This window comes from Rhynchophorus ferrugineus, unplaced genomic scaffold, assembly GCF_030347505.1.
Source record: "Rhynchophorus ferrugineus isolate W39M unplaced genomic scaffold, kcgeb_rfMv2 rfM10, whole genome shotgun sequence".
Lineage (NCBI taxonomy): Eukaryota > Metazoa > Arthropoda > Insecta > Coleoptera > Curculionidae > Rhynchophorus > Rhynchophorus ferrugineus.
Window position 1 is genome coordinate 33,049,379 of NW_027472589.1, and position 21,370 is coordinate 33,070,748.

The 21,370-nt window shown below is 35.9% G+C and overlaps 5 protein-coding genes and 1 long non-coding RNA gene across 10 annotated transcripts; 2 read left to right on the top strand and 4 right to left on the bottom strand.

The window, feature by feature from the left end:
* Nucleotides 1-75: 75 nt before the first annotated feature.
* LOC143203499 (uncharacterized) lies at nucleotides 76-6,580 on the bottom strand. 2 transcript variants are annotated; one of them, XM_076415676.1, is made up of 7 exons: nucleotides 6,557-6,580; nucleotides 6,196-6,254; nucleotides 5,945-5,987; nucleotides 5,847-5,895; nucleotides 2,693-2,908; nucleotides 1,530-2,105; nucleotides 76-498 (listed from the first exon to the last, which is right to left on the bottom strand). In XM_076415676.1, the coding sequence occupies exons 5-7, from the start codon at nucleotides 2,892-2,894 to the stop codon at nucleotides 167-169; spliced, it is 1,110 nt and encodes a 369-aa protein (XP_076271791.1). In that variant the 5' UTR covers nucleotides 2,895-2,908; nucleotides 5,847-5,895; nucleotides 5,945-5,987; nucleotides 6,196-6,254; nucleotides 6,557-6,580; the 3' UTR covers nucleotides 76-166. The 2 variants fall into 2 exon arrangements, with proteins under 2 accessions (XP_076271791.1, XP_076271790.1); XM_076415675.1 differs by lacking the exons at nucleotides 5,847-5,895; nucleotides 5,945-5,987; nucleotides 6,196-6,254; nucleotides 6,557-6,580 and having other exon boundaries at nucleotides 2,693-3,060.
* Nucleotides 3,105-4,895, top strand: LOC143203500 (inositol monophosphatase 1). The gene is made up of 4 exons (XM_076415677.1): nucleotides 3,105-3,464; nucleotides 3,521-4,023; nucleotides 4,076-4,235; nucleotides 4,288-4,895. The coding sequence occupies exons 1-4, from the start codon at nucleotides 3,264-3,266 to the stop codon at nucleotides 4,384-4,386; spliced, it is 963 nt and encodes a 320-aa protein (XP_076271792.1). The 5' UTR covers nucleotides 3,105-3,263; the 3' UTR covers nucleotides 4,387-4,895.
* Prp4k (Pre-mRNA processing factor 4 kinase) lies at nucleotides 6,329-11,188 on the bottom strand. Its single transcript, XM_076415674.1, has 8 exons — nucleotides 10,706-11,188; nucleotides 9,967-10,647; nucleotides 9,408-9,909; nucleotides 9,043-9,348; nucleotides 8,898-8,986; nucleotides 8,690-8,836; nucleotides 7,530-8,175; nucleotides 6,329-6,783 (listed from the first exon to the last, which is right to left on the bottom strand). The coding sequence occupies exons 1-8, from the start codon at nucleotides 10,711-10,713 to the stop codon at nucleotides 6,580-6,582; spliced, it is 2,583 nt and encodes an 860-aa protein (XP_076271789.1). The 5' UTR covers nucleotides 10,714-11,188; the 3' UTR covers nucleotides 6,329-6,579.
* A 1,954-nt stretch (nucleotides 11,189-13,142) lies between these two features.
* LOC143203504 (uncharacterized) lies at nucleotides 13,143-15,156 on the top strand. The gene is made up of 2 exons (XR_013007346.1): nucleotides 13,143-13,287; nucleotides 13,338-15,156. It is a non-coding gene; the product is annotated as an uncharacterized LOC143203504 (long non-coding RNA).
* Nucleotides 13,857-17,995, bottom strand: LOC143203501 (uncharacterized). Of its 4 annotated transcripts, none has more exons than XM_076415678.1 (13): nucleotides 17,867-17,995; nucleotides 17,506-17,605; nucleotides 17,124-17,444; nucleotides 16,905-17,061; nucleotides 16,585-16,847; nucleotides 16,318-16,529; nucleotides 16,060-16,260; nucleotides 15,876-16,005; nucleotides 15,663-15,817; nucleotides 15,520-15,580; nucleotides 14,729-14,899; nucleotides 14,481-14,670; nucleotides 13,857-14,423 (listed from the first exon to the last, which is right to left on the bottom strand). In XM_076415678.1, exons 2-13 carry the CDS (start codon nucleotides 17,593-17,595, stop codon nucleotides 14,059-14,061), a joined length of 2,316 nt encoding a protein of 771 aa, XP_076271793.1. In that variant the 5' UTR covers nucleotides 17,596-17,605; nucleotides 17,867-17,995; the 3' UTR covers nucleotides 13,857-14,058. The 4 variants fall into 4 exon arrangements, with proteins under 4 accessions (XP_076271793.1, XP_076271794.1, XP_076271795.1 ...); XM_076415679.1 differs by having other exon boundaries at nucleotides 17,506-17,740; nucleotides 17,867-17,954; XM_076415680.1 differs by having other exon boundaries at nucleotides 17,506-17,740; nucleotides 17,803-17,873.
* Nucleotides 17,996-18,349: 354 nt separating this feature from the next.
* Nucleotides 18,350-19,565, bottom strand: LOC143203503 (enkurin). The gene is made up of 4 exons (XM_076415682.1): nucleotides 19,082-19,565; nucleotides 18,833-19,029; nucleotides 18,666-18,774; nucleotides 18,350-18,608 (listed from the first exon to the last, which is right to left on the bottom strand). Exons 1-4 carry the CDS (start codon nucleotides 19,418-19,420, stop codon nucleotides 18,423-18,425), a joined length of 831 nt encoding a protein of 276 aa, XP_076271797.1. The 5' UTR covers nucleotides 19,421-19,565; the 3' UTR covers nucleotides 18,350-18,422.
* Nucleotides 19,566-21,370: the final 1,805 nt, after the last annotated feature.

The window sequence follows — 21,370 nt, forward strand, 5'->3', positions numbered from 1 at the left end:
TATATATATACATATATATTTTTACTCTATAGTTGTCAAATATCAATGTCGCCACTCTACTTAAAAAATAAAAAATTGTTTAAACTTAAACATTTATTTGCACTTAGACTTTGTCTAATAGAAAACTTATCGTAAACATTCAATACATATAATCCAACGAAAAAAATTATTCAACAGCGTAAACTTCGAAAACTACCGGGTCTATACCGAGACTCTCGGTCTCTCTGAAAAACTCCTGGATATCGTTGAAGAATTTGAATTTGAACCCTTTCTGTCTTTGATTTTTGCAACGCAAATTGTAGGTCCTGATCAGATTCCTCCACTTGGACTTGATTTCCTTGACGGATATTTGAAATCCGTTATCGTTCATTTCCTGCATGATCTCGTTCCAGAGCGCTGGTTTCTTGGTCTGATCCTTGTCGGCGATTTCATACTTTCGCCTGCGGATGATGGATATCAGTAAGGTGGTCGCTTCGTCTGGCCATCTGCATGGAAAATCTGTTGAATAATTCAATCGGTTAATTCATTTTGCCAATAAAGTCGAAATCATTTTTGACTTCCAATCAAAACGTGTTAACTAGGGATAGTTTAAAATTGATCATTTAATCGCTCTAATACATTAATTTTATCCATTTACATATAACCAACAGATATACAAATATATAAACACGCCACTCAATAAACAAGTCATTGAACTTATGTATAGATGACGCTACCAACTTCCAGAACCTACCTAAAACAACATATTTCAAAACATGATAACCTGGCGTTTAATTTAAAAGGTACACCTGTTATAAATGATATCTATTTATTTCAACCACTTTCTTTCTGAAGGTCAAATTAGACGAATTTCGTTGCAATCAGCCACTGTATAATCCAGATCTGACCTCCCTAGATACTACTGGCTCTATACAGACCTAAAACAACACTCCAGGGAAAGCTTAAATAAATAAGTGATTGCTGAAGCCTATTTTTTGCCTTTTTTTAGGTACGCCCGGGAAGTAATGTATTAAAGCCGTTTTTGTTGTCAAAGAACTCTATTATATCGACTATTGAGAAATACCATTATATTGCAGTTTCTGCGACATAAAATTATAGACGTGCGAATGTTCCTTGAAGGAGGCAAAAGTGTAGGAGGGCAAAATAGTCTGAAGCGAAAAAAAAACACATCTTTAAAAAGAAATCTTTATTTAGAAAAAATAGTGCTATAATTTCGAAAAAAAGGTAATAATTTAATATACTGTGACGTGCCGTCTATTGACTGGGAACACGTATATTGTAAAAAATCGACGCTCAACCAAATATACAGTAGACTATATAAATAATGCTACCCCATACACGTTATGGACAATTAACAAATTAAAGAAAAACAACAAAACGTAATTTTGTTTAGAAGGCCATATTTTCGAGAAGCTGAATGTTCGGCACCGACTGATACGTAATTTCCACGCTTCTCTGACCATCTCCCTCGTACACCTGCACCTCTTCCGTCACACTATTACTATTATTAATATATTTAGATTTTTTACCGAAATTGATGCTTTTGTTAGACGGCGCATTCGCCATTGCAGCCTTTTTCATCACTTCCAGCTTTTTCTTTTGTATCTCCAGTTCCTGCTTCCGGATCGCCATTTCCTCCTCATGTCGCTTTTGTCTGGCGGCATATTCTTCGCGCTTCATATTCGTATATTCGATGAACTGCCGATCGGTGAAGCAGATGGGTGGGAAGGTGACAGTGGGGGCCGCGCTGCCTGATCCATTGGTGGCGTTCAACAAGGGCATCAGCGTCAGTTTGGTTTTATTGTAGTCGTGGTCCAACGAGAGGACGTTTTCCCCGCCATAGTAGTCCGACATCTCCTTAAAGTATCGGAATCGCATGTTGCTCTTGTTCTTCATTTTGATGCATTCCTTGTAGCTGCGGATCAAGTTCTTCCATTTGTTTTGACACTCTTGCACGCTGACGCTCACTCCCTTGTTCTGTATGTTATGGTGGATTTTACGCCACGTATCTTTACGGTTCCCCATCTTTCCGAGTTCGTCTTTAAACTGTTTCATTGTCTCTATAAGCTTCAATGACTGGTCTACTCCCCAGCAGTGATGTGTATCTGGAAAATCAGATCCATCATAAACCATTCGCATTTAAAACATTTTAGACGAATTATACTACGTTCAAATTCAAATTGATAAAAAAGAATTTCGAAAAAAGATTTTAATGTCTTAGTGACAATATAATATGAATTTGAGTCTAATGCTGCCTCAAACATTTTACTAATGACTTAGAAATATAGACAATTAATCAGCATTCATCATATTAATTCATCTTATATTTATTTTTTCACTTATCCCAACCAATAGACAATATTTCTTGAAATTGATTATTCTCAACATGAACTAATATTTTTTTAATCATAATGAAATAAAAATATCAATGCTTTATTCAAGTTATTACACGCAACATTAGATACTTCAATATAGATCCAATTAAAATAGTACTTCCTTCCATAATATCGAGAACACCCTGTAGACGAAATTTCCAATTATCGTCACACAGATGTATGTCGATTCACGTTGAAAAAGGACAGAAACTGTCGAGTATTACGCAGAATATATCCAAAATTAAATGACTACACCTCTGTACTGAATGATATTGGCGATTTCACGCATTTTCAGACTGTTTTGTTGTGCGATTTACCTTTTCGCCTACAGTCTGGATCCCTGTCGAGATTCTCATCATGTCCAAGAGGATCATCTGGGTCGTGTTTTCGAATATCCTCTTGGTGTTCTATAATCATCACCTCTTCGGGATTGTGTTCGACCTCTTCCAACGGTTCATGATTTGTGTATTGTCGTCCGGTTTCGTCTTCATATACATACTCAACGGTGGCATCGTTCATACTAAGAATCTTTGCTAAATGAGACATAAAATTATGGAGTTATTTTTCGGTAAAAAGTCCCTTGTCAAAACATTCGAACTTTCACTACGCGAACTACACGGCCTAATGCCAGACTAACTGCAGCTTTGCTGGCATCAGACAGAGAGAGAAATAATTCGACCCTTTAACCGGAAAGAGTCGAAAGTATCTCCTTTTTTATCGATTGACAGCTTCCTCCTTTCTGTTGGCTACACTGTACGTCAACATGTTTTTGTCGCCCCAAAGTTAAATTGTTTACGAATGTTATTTGTTGTATGTTAAATTTATTCGAAAGTTACTGTATATATTACATAATTTTACAAGATAAAAATAACAGTTTGTTATGAGCTTATGTCAACATTCTGGTGTTTAACGAGGAGCATTGTTTTTAAGCCAAATTTACACATTATATCAGGAACTCAACACCTTAAGTACCGATTTCAACAGAAATTACATTTTAAATCGTTTACTAAAATGTCTGGAGACGGAGAAATCATGAACACCGATGAATTTTATAATGCAGTTTTACAATTAATTAAGATTTGCGGACAGGTAAGTATTTTTTATTTAAAAGTTGGCGGTGTGGTAATTGTTAATTTTCCAAAAAGTTAATTAAAGAAAGGACGTCTTCTCGGAACAAAAAGGTGGAAACTAAATCGGGAGCTATAGATTTTGTTACTGAAACAGATCAGGAAGTGGAGAAATTACTTATTGAAGGTTTATCAATGGCATTCCCAGACCATAAGTTTATAGGAGAAGAGAGTGTAGCTGGTGGACTTCAATGTAACTTAACCGATGCTCCTACATGGATTATCGATCCTGTCGATGGTACAATGAACTTTGTTCATTCCTTCCCTCATTCGTGTATCTCCATAGCCTTATTTATTAATAAGTTGCCCGAAATAGGCATTGTTTATAACCCTATGTTGGAGCAACTGTTTTCAGCTAGAAAAGGAAAGGGTGCCTATTTGAATGGTAAAAAGATCAATGTTTCTGACGCAAACACTTTAGCAGATTCTTTAATAATGATGGAATTTGGTACCACTCGAGAGGAGGAAAGAAGGAGGGTTATTTTGGAGAATCAACAGAAGTTGATGCCTCAGGTTCATGGGTAATATTAAATCAATCTGATTTGTTTATATATAACATCTACCAATTGACAGACTGAGGGCCTTGGGTTCCGCAGCTCTGAATATGGCTATGGTTGCATGTGGTGCTGCTGATGCTTATTTTGAATTCGGCATCCACATTTGGGATATTGCCGCTGGAGAGTTGCTCATCACGGAGGCAGGTGGAGTGGTCATAGATCCAGCAGGCGGTGATGTAAGTTGGATTTGAAGATTTGAAAAATGTTACTCCATTTACTGCTTTATAGGTAGATAGATTGTCGAGGAGAGTGTTGGGAGCGAGTTCAAAAAAATTAGCAGACGAACTAGCTAAACAATTGGTGCAAATTTATCCAGAGAGGGATTAAAATAAATTTGATGTTAATTTTCTCTAGTCATTATATCTAAATAAATAAATACTATTTACTGAAAATTTGCGATACTTGTGACCTTCACAAGATTGAACAAGTTGTTATGTAATCGAACATTGGATTTTGAGTGCACTTATTTACTAGATTATTGTGAAATATTGCGTAATGTTATAAAAAAGATATTAGATAATACAACTAAGTAGATTGATAGCTTTAAAAATGTAAGACGAAAAACTAAATGGCAATTTTCTTAAGAGTGGATCTGGTAACAAAGAAACCTTATATATTAAACCACTTGTTGACAAAACACCTCCCGATATCTCTTAAATCCACAGTGGGATAATGTAAAATCAATACTGGAATAGTAGCTTCAACTCAAGGGTATGTTTATGTTGGCAAGAAAGTAATTTCGTTTTTAAATGCCCTTATTTCTACTTATTATCTACTATTATTAACGTGTTAATATGAATATTGTTATTATAATTAAAATTATTGTTGCGCATTCACCATAGTGTTTATGTTTCCATATCCATCAAAGTAGAATGCGAATATTATATAGCAGGATATTTCCAGGAGATACAATATATTCCAGTGCCTTCGCCATTTATACTAAATAGATATTTGATCAATATTTTATTGATGATAAAAAATATGTTTATTAGTTTAAAATAAAATCAAACCAAACTGACAATACAATATACTAAAAAGAACTATTTAGAGAGTATTATGTAGAGGGAATGTGCATCAGACACAATAATTTCTAAATTGCCTTAGCCAAATATATAAAATATTGATAATGAAATATGATATTAATTAACGTAAAGTAGATCTAAAATGATTCTAGATAGATCATAGTAGATCTAAAATGATCTAACTATGAACAATTTAATAAGTATGGTATTATATAAGAGAATATTTTCATCAGACAAAATGATTTCCAAGCTGTCTTCTCCAAATAAATATTTAGAAATTCAAATTGATAGTAAAATATCAATTATCAGCAATTAGCACTTTATACAAGGATTAGACCTAGTTATTTTCAAAACGCTTTCGCAAATCATATAGCATTTTTAATATTGATATCAATAGCAAAATGCTAATAATTAATGATTTAATGAGCATTATGTACAAGAACATTTTTGGGTCTCCTTTGCCAATTGGGGAAAATACATGATAATATTTTTAGTTAAATCGGAATTAATACCACTGCGTTAATTTGGCGCCCTGAATGGCCATACAATGTTTTTTTCTTTATACTAGTAAATATATTCCTCATGTTACACTGAACCTTGTGATTCTTAAATCTGTACAATTTAGTTGATATACCAGATTAGAAAAAAACCGCATCCGAGGCATCACAATATTAATTAATAGAACGTTAATGTTGTTCCTCTCTAGGCCAAACTTAGGCCAAGCGCTAATCCAGTCACTTTGGTAAGTTTTGTATGAATACTTACCTGACCTATTTCTGAATAAAAAAAAACCGTATCTCAAAAGGGTGTAGATCTAAAATGTTGAGAACGTTAAGATTAATGGATACTGAACGGGTTCATACTTATCCTGGGGCACGATACCGTCGAAATCGCGGGCTATACCCTCTGAAAAAGAGAACAAAAACAACGGCGTTAATAGAGTCGTTCTTGTGGGGTCCGTAGGGGGAAAAGTAAAATAGTATTATTTAGTAAACGAAAACCCGGGGGAGAAACCATTCGAATCGGCCATCGGAGATTGGAATGGTTTCCCCTCAATGTACATTGGGGAGACTAAGAAAATAACAATTAAAAAACACTGTTCCTTATAAACTACCTTAAATGTTTCAAGGCCACGTAATTCACCAAGGACCAGGCCCTTTATTCCGGTTCTTTCTGTAACACAAGAAAACCAATTACAGTACGACAAGGACTCGGACGGTGCGCTGGAAAATAAGCTCGCAGTTTCCTTCTTTTCAAAATACTTTTTATTTGAACTACAACCAAAAGAAAAAATTAAAAATATGACCGTTTTACAATCAGTGGCGCGCGTTTGTTTCAACAGTTTGTTTCTAGTTCAGAAATTTGTCGGCCGTTTTGGTTTTTGCTGCGTGCGGCGGCACCAATATCAATTAATTATCGTATGCGAATGATCTTTTGAGAAAGTTTACAGTTTGTTCCGGCGTAACTCTGTTTACCTCCTTGTGTGCACTTGCTTCGATCAAATCTTGTCTTGGATGAACGGGTGGGTGAGGGCGTTGTTGAGGCTGATGCGCTTGGCAGGGTCTATGGACAGGGCCTTTTCAAGCAGGTCCTTGAGCTGGCCAACTTTTTTCAGCTGGTCCGGAGGCAACGATTGCCCGGCCACCAGTTCGGATTGCAGATCTCGACTGACCTTCACCACGGTCATTACCACAACTTTTTCCTGCGCGAAAGAAAGATAATCGAATTAATAAGAGGAACAAAAGTCATTGGCTATCGTATCGGGACGAACTAGTTATGAAGTAAGAAAAAAGAAAAAGAAGAAAGATCTGAAATAATTGTTGGCAAATGTTTGCAGATGGTAGAAGAACGAAAATGAGCAAAACTAGAATTTTTTTTTTGAAAATTGGGTCAGTTTAAGTGGGTAAGCTTTAAGAGCATGAAAAAGCATTTAGTTTGCGAAACGTTTTAGATTTGTGAAAAAGTAATCTACATTTCTACATCTACATTCAGTACTTTGTGATGAAGGATGTTTTAGTCCTTCGCCAAAAACGAAAATTGATAATCAAATAAAAGTCGTTATTCATCGAGTGGCTAATATTATTAGAAAAAATCATCATTTATTATGAAAACGGGTTGTTGAAGGCACAGTAGGATCATAGTTCAAGTATATTAACAGGATGTTAAGTATATAGAGTTGATTATCAACGCTATAACAGTATAAAATCTCTTGTTTAATTGGTTTGTACTGATACCAATTATTAAAAAAATCAATAACTGTGACGGTAGAATGTTCTAAAAGAGACGGTAAAATCCATCAGTACAAAATGTATTTAGAGGAGTTCTCTTTAAACTCTTGTAGTTCCTTCTAACCATAAACAGTGTTTCGACTACACTGGCATTACATATTGTTTTATATTATAATATATTATTATAATAATGTATTATTCACAATAAAAATAGACTCACCCTCTCAGTGACCTTGTCGATTTCGTGGTACAAAAAGTTACAGTTTCCATCAAAGTGCTGATCCTTAAAGGCGCCCCTTCGGATCACCTTATTTGGGAACTTCCCCTTCAGATCCATGAAGAACTTCAACATCTGGTTGTTGGACTTTCCCGAGAAGAGAATCCTGCCCGCATACAGCTCGTAGATGGTGCACGCGGCGCTCCACATGTCGATTGCGTAATCGTACGGAATCCCCAGGATGATCTCCGGCGCCCGATAGAATCTCGAAACCAGGTATGGTGTGATCTCGTTCTCGTTTATCTTGGAGGCCGACCCGAAATCGCACAACTTCAACACCAGCTTGTTCTCGTTCACTAGGATATTGTCGGGCTTGATGTCCGCGTGCAATATGCCTGTCTTTTTCAAGAGTTTCAGCGCCAACAGCAGTTGCTGCGTGTAACTGCGGACGGCCTTGATGTGCAAGCCGACGTTCTTCCCGTATTTCTTCAGCACTTCTCGCAAATTCATCGCCAATGGTTCGAACACCATGCACAGATGCTGTTTGTGGAAGAAGTGCCGTATGAGTCGCAGGCAGTGCATCTTATCTTCTGGGTCTGCATCGTTGAGTTTCTTTAAGATCTCCAGCTCCTTTAGACCGGTTTTGTGCCTAAATATATTACGTGTCGTTATGAAATCATTCTAGTGTATTCATGAAGCAGCAACATACAAGCAAATCGTTTAACAGTATGTCTAGTTGTTTCAATGCCAAAAAAGAATCCCATCAAGTTTCTTACAGAGGGAAAGAGAGAATTAGAGAAAACATTTAGAACAACATGATTTTCCAAGATAATATGAGCTATAACGCCAGTTAATTGCCAACGGAGAATTAAAGTAACACAAATTACATTCATATTTTAAATAATATGGCCTTTTCTATCCTCCTCTATCTTCTGACTTTTTCTGTTTTTGAAAAATTAAATACTATGAAGGTGTTTTTTAAATTCGGGTAAAAATAAAATCTTCTTTTAGAAGAGTCAGTAACATTTTCTCTTCAGAATAAAAATATTTGCGATTTGTTAAACACACCTCATGTACAGAAACAGAAACTAAAGATAATTAAAAGCAAAGGATATCAAGGTGTAATTAAAGATATGCTAAGAAAGAGAAGAGAAAGCACTTACATAATTTCGTTGTTTCTGATTATTTTTACGGCCACATCCTGGTTGCCCCTTGCCTGATCTCGAGCCCGCACAACGTTACTGAATACCCCTTGTCCCGTGTAACCGTAGACTTGATAACGATCATCCATGATCTCTCCGATTCTGACCCTGAAACCGAGTCGCTTTTCTGGTTATAGGCGACGGATAGTCGACGTTGACCTGTACTCACCGGTAATATCCCTCCGCGTCGTCCCAGTTATCCGTCAGTGCTGGGTTCTCGGCTCCTGACCCCTTAGCTTTGACTATAGTACTTGGAGACTGAAGTAGACTTATGTCAGTAAACGGACCCCGGAAAGAATAGAAAAGCAACTCACGTTTGTGTTCGACTTGAAAACATCCTGATCGGCGAACATATCCCATTCGGTCCTCTTGCTGTTTTTATCCTTATCTGATTTGTTTTTGTCATTTTCCTTGGGCTTCATGTTGGGTAATAAGGGCGGCGTGAGAGAGACCTCGTCTTTACCGTTTCTATTATCTCTGCTATCACTTTCCGAATCGCTGCTGCTGTCCGAACTGTGACTTTCTTCATTATCGTTCTCTATTGGTTTGGGTACATTATCGTCCTCCTTGTTACTGGATGGTGAGGAGTTTGTGTTATCTTCATTATGTGCCCCTAATCGCTGCAATAAAATTTGAATGACACACATAACAAAAGTGAGATTATTATAGATAAAAGTACCTTCAGTAGTTCTTCCCTTTGTTTTCTTCTTTTCTCAATAATGACCTGTTCATCTTCTTCATCTAAATCAATGTCCAATTCAATTTCAACATCGCTGTCCGACGACTCCTCTTTGGGTTTGGTCTGGCCTTCACTTAAAGAATCTTTAAACTTGTCGTGTTCTTTCAACTTCTTGTGATGATGCTTGTCCCGATGTTTCCTGTCGCGGTCGTTGGACCTCTCTCGTTCCTTCCTTTTGACGTCGTACCTTCGATCCCTGTCGTATCTACCGTTATTTTCGCGACCTCTATTTTTATCCCTTTTGTCCCGTAGATCCCTGTGATAGTCGCGGGATTCTCTAGAGTTATCATGAGTGTCTCTAAAGCTTCTATCATTAATGCTACTACGAGATTGTTCCTTAACATTTCTGTGCCTCAACTTGTCGTATTCCCTGGCCCTCTCGCGATCCCTTTCGCGCTCTCTTGCTCTGTCTTTTTCTATCATATTTCTCATTCTTCTTTCTCTGCAAAATGTTTCATTACCATTGGAACAACATACACACAGTTTCCCCAAAACTTACCGATCCCTCTCTCTCGCTCTATCAAATCCATCTCTCTCTCTTCCATGTTTGGAATTTTCCCTGTGTACTGGCTTTTTACTCACCTCCTCTTCTGAATCTGATAACAGAATAATATCATTGTCCTTTGGTTCCTTGGACTTAGACTCCGTATCATCATCTCCTAAATCATTAGCTAACTGAGCTTGTAATAATTCCTTTTGTCTCATCAACTCCTCCAAATCCATGTCAGCTTCAATTACATTTGTATCAATAGCATCAGAATCGCAGTCTTGCTCTGGAATATCAACACTTTCATTTTCCGATGAGATAATTTCTGCTAATTGTTCCTTTTCTGTTAGACCTTCAGAAATAAAATTTGTTACTTCATTAACCTTGGTGATTTTAAGCAGGTCTTTAGGAACATCCCTTGCCTCACTTTTGCCGTTACTTTTTCCATTTACCACTGTGTTTTCTACATCTTTAACTACCCTCTCTGGAGTATATCGTTCCGAGTCAACTGAAGAAGTCTCAACCTTCTTTGTTTTGTGCTTCTTATGTTTCTTGTGTTTTTTATGTTTTTCGATTTTCTCCTTCTCGACGCTGTGTTTTTTGTGCTTGTGCTTGTGTTCTTTCTTGTGCTTTTTCCTTGGAGGTGCATCATCATTCTTACTGGAACTTGATAAACTATGTTTCTTTTCAGACCTAAAATCCAATGTCAGATATAACATTCGGAATAAAAACACTAAGCAAAAAAACTTACTTTTCCATAATAAGATAACTTTTAATATTTAAACAGCGTTTTCGAGTGCAAATTAATCCTTGCTTTTACATACAACACAACCAAACAACTTGACGTTTGCCACACTATCGAGTTGGTATTTTGTATTGCAACTTAAATTAAATTATTGTGTATACAATGCCTCACTGTTGCTTATACCAAAATGACAAGTCAACATTAATTTCGAATATTTTCAAACAAATAACAGTATTATATATAGTTATTAATTTATATGAAAAAATCAATCTCGATACTTCTGCCATCTATACATTTTGAAGTGAACTGAATTCCTTTATGTCATTTATGATTAATAAATATAATAATAAAAAACAAGGAATAGAATTCAACTAAAAGATAAAATGCATCATAATTATTTTAAATTAAAAAAAAAAGCGTTGAGAACTATATACTGTTCAATAATTCGATTAATAAATCGACTAGTTTTGGTTGACTAGACTCGGTGATGACTACTTCAGTTGACGACTGTCAGTACACAGACTGTAGAGTTTAACGTACCTTACCCAGCATGGTTACTGGCGTGACTGGGATCATTTTCCTTGTCCGGTTTTTACATTCTTGCCTAGGCCAATTATTAACCAAATATTAAACAATCACAAACATAAATTTACCCGCGACTACCGCAATAGTAGGTGGACCGTCCTGTCGCCTTTACCTCTGCGCCAATCAAAATTAATTGTTGTTTCTTGTTTTATGAATTAAAACCAATAAATCTGCTAAGTATTTTCAAGGTCTTGGAGGCTGCAAAAATACTGCAATAATTAATAATTGCTTCATTTGTTCGTCCAATTCATTATAAATGTACAAAATATATATACAAGCCAAATATATTAGTAACTTCAAACTTAGCGTATTATAATAATATACTAGAAATAATGGCTAGACAAATTCAATAAAAACCAAAATATTTTAAGATGTTCTACACAACAGGCACAATTATTACTAATAACGGCTGTTGAAGATTTATAAATCCGTTTGTATGCAAAGCCCAATAACAAACTCAAAAATTAATAGGATTGAGATTACTTCTTATTGCTATAAGGAAATACATAAGCAATTAAGTTTTAGCGTAAGATGAATAACTTCATTCAAAATAATTTATGTATTCATTTTTTAATTTGGCAAAAAGAATTATTTGCACGCTCCTAAATAAAATTTAAAAATTTTTGTTTGTTCAAAATGATCGTAAAAGTGCACCATAAAAAATTATGTTTACTGATTGTAAGGAAACCTAGTGTGCTATGTTTTTTCTCATTCCTGTGATTTGCGCACTGTGTTGCCGTTATGTATCTTATATTTGCTACTATGTATAACTAATTTATTTTAAATAAATTGCATTTATATTTTTATTAAACAAAATTGAATATGTTTACACCGCCAATTACTTGTTTAATATTGGCGCGACTGGATGTATTTCAAATATTAATGCAAAATTATTTCATTATGTTGACAACGACGCATTTTGATGTTGAATTAGAATCGTACTTCATTTGTTGCTTCATAGTTGTATGTCCATTCGTCGTGAGTTGACGCCGTCGTTCCATACAATTACTTTAATTCGTATTTTTTCCATAAAGGTGCAGTAATTTTAATCGAATTCACTCTTATTATATAGTGGTTTGCTGTGCTCCCCAACGGGTAAGTTGATATTATTTCGCATTTACTAATTGAATTGTCCTTAACGTACTTCGATCACTGAGTCAAAGCGAAATTGACAAGCTTCGGAGTAATTTTCCGAACTCCATATGCAATTCTACTATAATGTAATGTTTTTTTTTTTATATTTCCAGGTGCGGGAAAATAAAATCAACCTCGTGTATTTCGTGCGTGACTCACTGGGTGCGTTGGATCCTCCTAGTCTTGGTGATGGTTCGATAGATCTTCATTTTTCCTTTTCCGGTGATAATGTGGGACTCGGCGGTCATTCATTGAAGATTTTTGCCCAGGATGTCGGGAGGTCCGTGGTGACCATCCCGATTGTTGCATTAACATGCCCAGCGCCACGGCCCTCGTCGCTGTAAAATCACCCATTGTTTTTGTTTATTCTCCCTGAATGATTGATTTGAGCGAACAAAAATGTGTTTAACACTAACTCAAATAAAACACAGTTTTACCGCCGGTTCAGTACTGATTATTAGTGGTACGTGGCTAGTTTTTCGGTAGAACTCCATTTCCTTTGCCAAATTGGCTTCAGACCGTTCGTTGTTTGGGTCTGGGCCAGCGCTGAAGCTTCTTAATCGGGGCTAGCATACCCCAGCATCTTCTTCAGAGAAGTGAGGTAAGTTTTTCTCTCATATTTGTAATATATCAATTTTTAATGTTGTTATTTTTGTTCTAGTACATTTCGTGTGCGCAGCGTGTGTTTGCAGTTTCAGTGAGATCTAACCCTCGAGAAAACAAGGGTTCCGTCGAACCCGATATCGTGTCACTAATTATTTTTGTAAGGATCGTATGAATTTCCAAAAAAATTTCGAGCACCTGAAGTACGTTACATTTATGTTGGGTTGGAATTTAAACAAATAAGGAGGAAGGATATGGCAGTTCGGGTAAATTCCAGTTTCTTGTATATTTTTGTATCCAATTTTAATTTGTTCAGATGGAGGTACAAATAACGTCGCGTCGCCATTTCAGGCCGGTCATTACCATAACAACTTTCGATGATCATCATCTGCCAACTGTCCGGCGTAAATTGTCTCATCGAACGCCTTCTATGGCATTTTTGTTTCTTCGAATCGTGTTCAAGGACGTCGGCAAATGGTACTGGTTTGTTGGGGACCACAGCAAGCAACTTCCAGGTGCCTCAAGGTGCTTTTCTCGTTTTCACGTTGTAAGCAAAATATTATTTTGATGAATTTAAATTTTTGAATTTAAAATTACTATTCATTTATTTCTTACTTAATTGAAGAACACCGGTATCACGGCAACATAGTAACAAATTACAAGTCAACTTAAAATCCTTAAAAATTTTCGGGTCGGCACGAACTTCGGAATAAAAATAAATTCTCTCCTGTTGAAATATAATTTTGTATAAAAATTCATCCACTAATGTATGTCTAAATAAAAAAATTCAAATAAAAACATCGTTCTGTGCTTTGAAAGAAGTGAAACAAAGAGGTTGTAATAATCATCAAGTAATTATTCATATGCCAGTAATTATATACACAAGATTTACATATGTAGGGATACAAAGTGCAGCCATTTATATTGTCCTTAAAAATAGTCTGGAAAAATTGTGTATATGAAAAATTATTGGAGACCCAACGCTAATCGCGGTGTCTGGAAAGAAAAAAAATAGTTCATAACAAATCCATGGGCGATTACTCAGGGATGATCTTGATCCAGGCCTCCTCTTCTTCTCCATTCTCCTGCGGTATTTTAACTTTGACCAACTGGATGGGTCCTTCGGGGGTTTGGATGATCTGGGTCTCACTGCTGGAGAGGGCTTCCGTGGTCAGGATCTCGTCGTAATCGCCGTCTTCAGTGCCGACTAATTGCTCGATGCCGTTGATCACTTCGGCGTCCTCTTCCTCGTTCTCCGAGTTGGCCAGGGTGACGGGACAGCCGTCGATGATGATGTGTTCCGTTTCATCTTCACCGGCAATAAACAGTTTCGATTCGTTGGCGTCCGTTTCTTCTTGCATGCATACCAAATGGCTATCGGGGTCGATCGTCATCTTATCATCTGCGAACCAGAAGGAATCTTTACGAATGCGCGATATATTCAATGCCATAACTTTACCTAAGGTCAGTCTTGGTTGATTCACGACGATGGTATCGTTGAGGTGCCCCTGGGCCTGCATGTGTTGATATAACAGAGGCTTTCGCATAAATCCGGCACCGCAGACCAAGCATTCGTAAGGCTTCTTGTCCGAATGGACGAAGCGGTGAGCGTTTCGGTTATCTCTGGAATTGAAAGCTTTTCCGCAGACCTACAACGGGACTGGGGTACAGTCCGTTAACCAAGTGAACCAATCACACTTCTCTTACCTCGCAAAGAAACGGTTTCTCGCCGGTGTGAATCCGTCGATGTTTCTTGAAATGTTCGGGATAAACGAAAGTGGCTTTGCAAATTTCGCACTTGAACGGCCGTTCTCCGGTATGAGCGGCCTTGATGTGGTAATCCAACAGCCTTCGACGCTTGAAGCACTTACCGCAGTCCTAGAAAAAGTCATTATTAAATAACGTCATATGTGAATGGGAATATCAGTTAGTGCCTAACATTATCCTTATACCAAACCCTATCAGTTTAGCATCAAATATTTTTCCTTATAAAAGTATTAGATAAATAAAATACTTTAAATAGGGTATAATTTCCAGGCTTATTTAGGGTATGTTTTAAATAATGTGTTTTCGCGTACTTTTTAATATCATATTTCAGGATTGTATTGAGGTATTATAAAATATTGAATATATAATGTATGTTGTTTGACCATTTGACAATGTAGAACTACTTCATAGAGATCCGAATCAAAGTGTTGAACACTGCGATGGTAGAGAAATTATATAAAGATAAGAAACTCTTAAAACTGCAATTTAGTACTGGCTGTGATTCAAGGCAGGAAGAATTGCTTCAAGTGTTTCTGGAGGAAACAAGGGATCCTTTCTCACAGTACTTCCAAATAATCCATCTATCAAACAACTGTACCCTTGATAGGTATTTCGAGTCTTAATTGATGTATTTCGCGTAACGCACTTATGGTAATAACAACCAAACACAATTAACTGAATCAAACGACACGAAATTTTTTAGGAATAAAAAAAATCGACCTTCAACTCACCTCACACCTATATCTCTTGTCGTCGTAATGCGTGGCCCTCTTGTGCGACTGAAGATTCGACCTGGAAATCGGGTTAATTTGATGATTGTAAAGAGAAAGACCACTTTAGTGAACACTGATTCAATCAAGTGATCAATTTTTACCTCTGACTGAAGGTCGCACCGCAAAATTCGCACTGGTACGGCCTCTCGCCCGTGTGGATCCTCTCGTGATCCTTCACCTCCGCCTTCCGCGCAAACGTCTTCCCGCACAAACCGCACACGAAAGGCTTATAGCCGGTATGCACCACGGAGTGGACCTGCAATGGCACTTGATTTTAAAAACACCCCCAAAACATAATCACTCGTCGAACTAACTTCCAAATTATTGGCGGATCCAAACTGTTTGTCGCAAAGGTGGCATTGGAATTCTTTCACCGTGGAATGAGTGCGCTCGTGTTGAGTCAAGTTCTGTTGACTCAAGAACGATTTTCCACACTGTTCGCATCTAAATTACATAAGGTAAATCAGAGAATGATCGGAAATAGAACCCGAAACTTACCGGAAAGGTCTCGGTCGGTCCTCGTGGGTCTTTTCGTGAGCTTTAAACGTGTATTTACTGGCAAAATCTTTACCGCATGTGCCGCAAATGTACGGCCTTACTCCCAGGTGCATGTTGATGTGTTCATCTAGTAAATTCTTGCTACTGAACCGTTTGCCGCAAGTGTTACAAGACCATGCTTTCGCGGGCGGTAAATGCATCCTAAAAGGTAATTATCGCCATTATTATATAGGATTTAAAATAGGAAATAGAACCGACCTGCGATGTATACGGAAAAGACGAAGATTGGTGAATATCCGATTGCACACCTCGCACTGGAAGTCGCCTTCCTCGTTGGCCACGTGTTCATCCACATGAGCAGACAGCAAATTCCTTTTCCTAAATTCCATTCCACAGACATCACAAATGTACAGTCGACTATCGTGCACATCCTTCATATGAGCGATTATAGCCTTGGCAACATCTGTCACCTGCAAAAATAAACCGTCTTAAGTACTTAGATATCTCCCTGATTTCACTACCAACGGCTTCATCACTGGGGCACAATAAACATGTGTACATGTTTCCATTTCTATTAACAATGGGGCTCTGTGACTCTTCTTCCATATTTTTAAATTTACCAGAAGACTGTTGTATGATGATATTATTGGTGTATGCTATACCATTTAGCGAAGCCTTTTTTTTCAGAATATTTGGTTTGTTCCCATCTGACATGCCAGATGAAATTTGAGCAGACACATATGAATCATCCTTCTGATTTGGTTCTAATTTGATTATTTTTATTTTTTCTACACAAAAAAAAAACATGGAATATTTGCCAGTTAAGGTCTGAATTTAATCAATACCTGCTATATCTGGATTAATCTCGATTTCTTCACAATCTGACCCAACCAAGGCTTGAAAAACATGTCCTTCACTCTCCATATCCTCCATAGAACCTTCATGCATTTTAACCAATGCTATTTCAATATCATCCAAGGATTCTAGTGGCTTTTCTATTGCCTGCACCATGAACATCAGATCAACGGAATGTAATTACAAGAACATAGACAAATTATACTTACATTTGCTGACTCTTCATCACTTGAAGGAATATCTAAAATTTTTTTGGGTAATTCATTACTTTGTCTCGTGCTCGTCTCTTGAAGATCTTCAGACTGTAATTGTTCAATTTGCTCATTTTCTCTGGCTTCTAAATTCATCTTATAATTTTCATACAGTTCCTTACTAATTTCTCGCATTCTGTTTCTTATTTCATCATATTCACTAACAAGTTTAAAACACTTCTTACACAAAATATCTGAATGTATGTTTTCCGGTTTGATTTCCTTTTCAAGTATTCCCCCCAAGATGGCAGAGATGTTTATTTCATTCTGAATGGAGGCCTAAAATAGAGTATCATAAAAAATGTAATACTAAAGATTTTTAATAGTATGTGGTGCTTACGTCTTTATCAAATATTAGAACTGTATTTCTGCTAGACGAACAGCTAGCATTACATGTAAGGCAAACACTTGTGGTGCCACTTGCCGTCATGGTACAAAGTCTGTTTTAAAAGAAAGAAATCACTTTTTTTTTACAACCATCGTTTAACGGAAGGTTTCTTAGTTCATGTACAATAAAAGTATAAATATCGAATGTCTACTGCAAAATCTACCGTGGTAAACTTTAATAGAAATATCTAAAAACGACATTGTCATTTCTAGTCAGGTATTCTAACCCCGAATTTTTACTAAAATTTACTTTGAGGAGATATTAGCTCACAAACCACCATTAATGCATTCCACTAAAACACTAAAAAAATTACCTTTTAAATATTGTCAAATAATCTAGGGGACATTTATTTTCGTCTTAAAATCAGGGCTTCCAACAAATGCTCAACATTTAGAACGAAAAGGTTAAAAGAGGCGTCATATGGCGATTCGTTTCATAATACGAGTTGTCTCGGAGTAGTTCATCTGTAATGTTATGGGCTAGCTTTATTCACGTGACCCTATAGGGACCAATAGCAAGTTGTATAACGTATAACCTATTAACGGTCAACAATGGCCCTACATTTGCCAAAATAATAGTTGAATTTGTTTTTCTTTACATTGAACGGTGTTCCTTAATTATCAAATTTATAACAAAATGTAAGAAATTATATGTTATATTTGCTATATTATTATTTAAATTGGTAAATTGTTTTGGATGACATTGTCTTATTAACTTTAATGGCGCGCTATTTAAAAAACGCAACGAAAGCATTTAATAAAAAAGTATATTTAAGTAGCTGTACCTGTTCCTTTTATACATGTAAAATAAAAGATTTAATAAAGAGAACAGAATTTGAAAACAAATGCAGGTATATTGATGTATGTATACTAGAGAAAATCGGAGTCGCTGTAAACATATATGTAGGGATGTCGTTCTACTAACACGATATCTTTTTCGATTTGTTTCAGATCGGCTTCCAACTTGGACTTTCTAATTTTTTTCGGTATGGTATCCGTCAGAATTGGAAGACCTTGATATTGTTTTTGCAATTCCTCCCAGTTTTGTTTCAATCCCTACAAAATAATATCAATTTAACTTATAATCCTAAAACTCCGAGAGGCGATACAAACATTCAGCAAGGTTTCTCGCTCATCTCGTCTTATATATCGGCATTTCGGTTGTTGCTTTCCTGAGGCGTCTTTGCGCATTTGATATTCTTTCTCTTTAATTTTATTGAACCTGCATGACATTGAATGAAGGTAACACGGGAATGTCTATAGTCGTGGACGATATTTACCTAACCAAATACTTCGGAGTCTTTCCAAAAATGGGTTTTTTGAGATATACGGGTTCCCAACCGTTTGCCTCCGGACATACGGTGGTACCTCCGCGATCTATAACCATTTTGTGAGCGGTTCCTTTTGGTTTGGCGGTTTTCATACTGTGTATATTGTCTTTAATGAAGTCTTTAGTCGACATTACCTTTTTTTCATGCTTTAATATAGGAATTATTATTATAACTTAATCAGTGTGTTTTTAAAATTACCTGTTTAGATGCGTCTATTAAATCTTTTACTAAGGGCGTTTCCTGTTTCTGAGGCAATTTTAGGTTTCTACACAATTTTTCCTCTTTCTCTGGTCGGTTGACGGTATAGCTTGGTTTTCCTGTTTTCTTTTTAAGATAGTTTTGAGGATCGGGCGAATTTTCCTGAGGAACCCCCATTGTAGCATGGTTTTTGACGCTCTTTGCGTAAATATGCAGCTGATTCTTGTTTTTGTCTCGGAACTTACTCTTGTACCGAGGCGATTTCTTCTGCAAGTCTATTTGAGTTTTAGTGATGTTGTAGATGTTTTCGTCATGATTGGTAATGAATATTAGAGACATGGTAGCGTTAAATCCCTTTTAGAAATACACAAAAATGCCTTTGAAACTAGTTATTGACAAAACTTCCCCTTTGTGACATCTGGTGGAAAGCGATAGATATAAACACAAACATAGAAGTATAAAGTGGGAAACTTAAATGTGCACTCTCGTAATCATTTTTCGCACATCGAAATCACTAGGGGGCTGGATGTAAACAGATTACAGTTTTCTTTTGAATTAAAATATGGTAACATTTTAATGACAGGATATATTTTTTTAAGTATTTAAGGTAACTATTATTTGTTTATTGCGTGTTAATATTGAGTTTATAAATATTTTTAATCCTATTTTTTAATAGCCCCTTGTATTAAATAAAAACGCATTGTTGATGTGTTGAAAGCTTAGCTGATAAAAAAATAAATCGATATTTTCAAGAAAAGAAATTATGATGTATCGGCACAAAAATATCTATATATTCTAAATACTTAAAAAAGTAGAGTACAATGTAAACATATTTAAAATTAAGCAATTTTAAAGGTTAATCAAAAGCTTTTTATTATGTTTTAGAAATATATTTAATTCTTTTTGAAAAAATGTCGAGGATATATATCGAACAAAATATATATGTTAAAAATACCGATAGTTTTTTCAAACCCCTGGCTTGGTGAGCCTGGGCTTCGTGGGAGCTAGGGATATCAGCCACCAAGAAAAATATCGATATTACGTATATATATTAGGGGCCTTGGCCACCGAAAAAAAATATCCACATTTCGATGGATATTTTTAAGAAAAATAAAAATTGAATGGATCGCACCTGAATGGAAAGTCCTCATATGACCGTCCAGATTAAAATTGTAATAACTTTTTTGACAATATTCACAAATCGATGATTTTTCCATTACTACCTACCATTTATAATAAAAATGTTAACAGTAAACAACAAATAAACAATAAACAAGTCTTAACCTTACAAAGCATCTCCTATTAAGGAAATAAAGTAAATATTACTCTATTATTAAGGATGCCGACAAAATATTGAAATATAGTTATAATTAGTGTTGGGAACAATCGACTAAAATTGACTATCGACTGTTTAATAAATGACTACTTTTTACTATCGACTGTTTCTGTCGGTATTTTTGGTTCGACTGTTTTTACTACTGATTGTTTTCAGTCGCTATTTTCGGTCCTATTTTATTACTATTTACGCTCGACTGGTTCAGTCGTTTACTTTCAGTTACTATTTTCGGTTGTACTAGTTAATTCGACCAATTTTTAACAACGTGGCAGTGTCGTCCTAGGCGTGACCTTGAAAGGAATGCACCGAATTTTGGCAAAATTTATGCTTATATAGATAGATATATGTGTTTTTTTTGTAGTTTGCTTGTGAATAACTATATATTGTAAATTAATATAGCAGCATTTTGGAACGCTAGTTTTTGAGGCCAATAAAATTAAATTGTAAATGATAAATAGTAAGATACTTTTGACTGGCATAATAGTAATACTTTGGGCTGGTATAATAGGTAATACTTTTTTGATAAACTTGATAACACGATTTTTGTCCAAACCTTTTGTTTGTCAAAACTTTTTTCCTAAAATCTTGAAAACTAAAATTAGGTTCCAAAGGTTTCAGAAATTGCGTGGATGCCAAAAGTTTTGAAGAAGTTTTTGCAGTAGCAGTTATTAAATTTCTTTTAAAAATGTTAACGGTAAAGAGGTGAAAAAAGTATATTAAATATTTGTAATAAATACATTTTCTGTCTAATAGGAAAACTCTACTTTAATATTCCACAAATTATTTTCATGGCTATTAAGAAGAGCACCACAGTTTTTATTTTAAAGCCCATTGAAATAATGTCCACCGAGTTATCTGGTAAAAGATATCCCTCGATGTTGTTAATAATACCGTTAATAAGAGGACTACCAGATTCCAACACATCCAGGATTTTAACAAGTGAATGGGGGAAA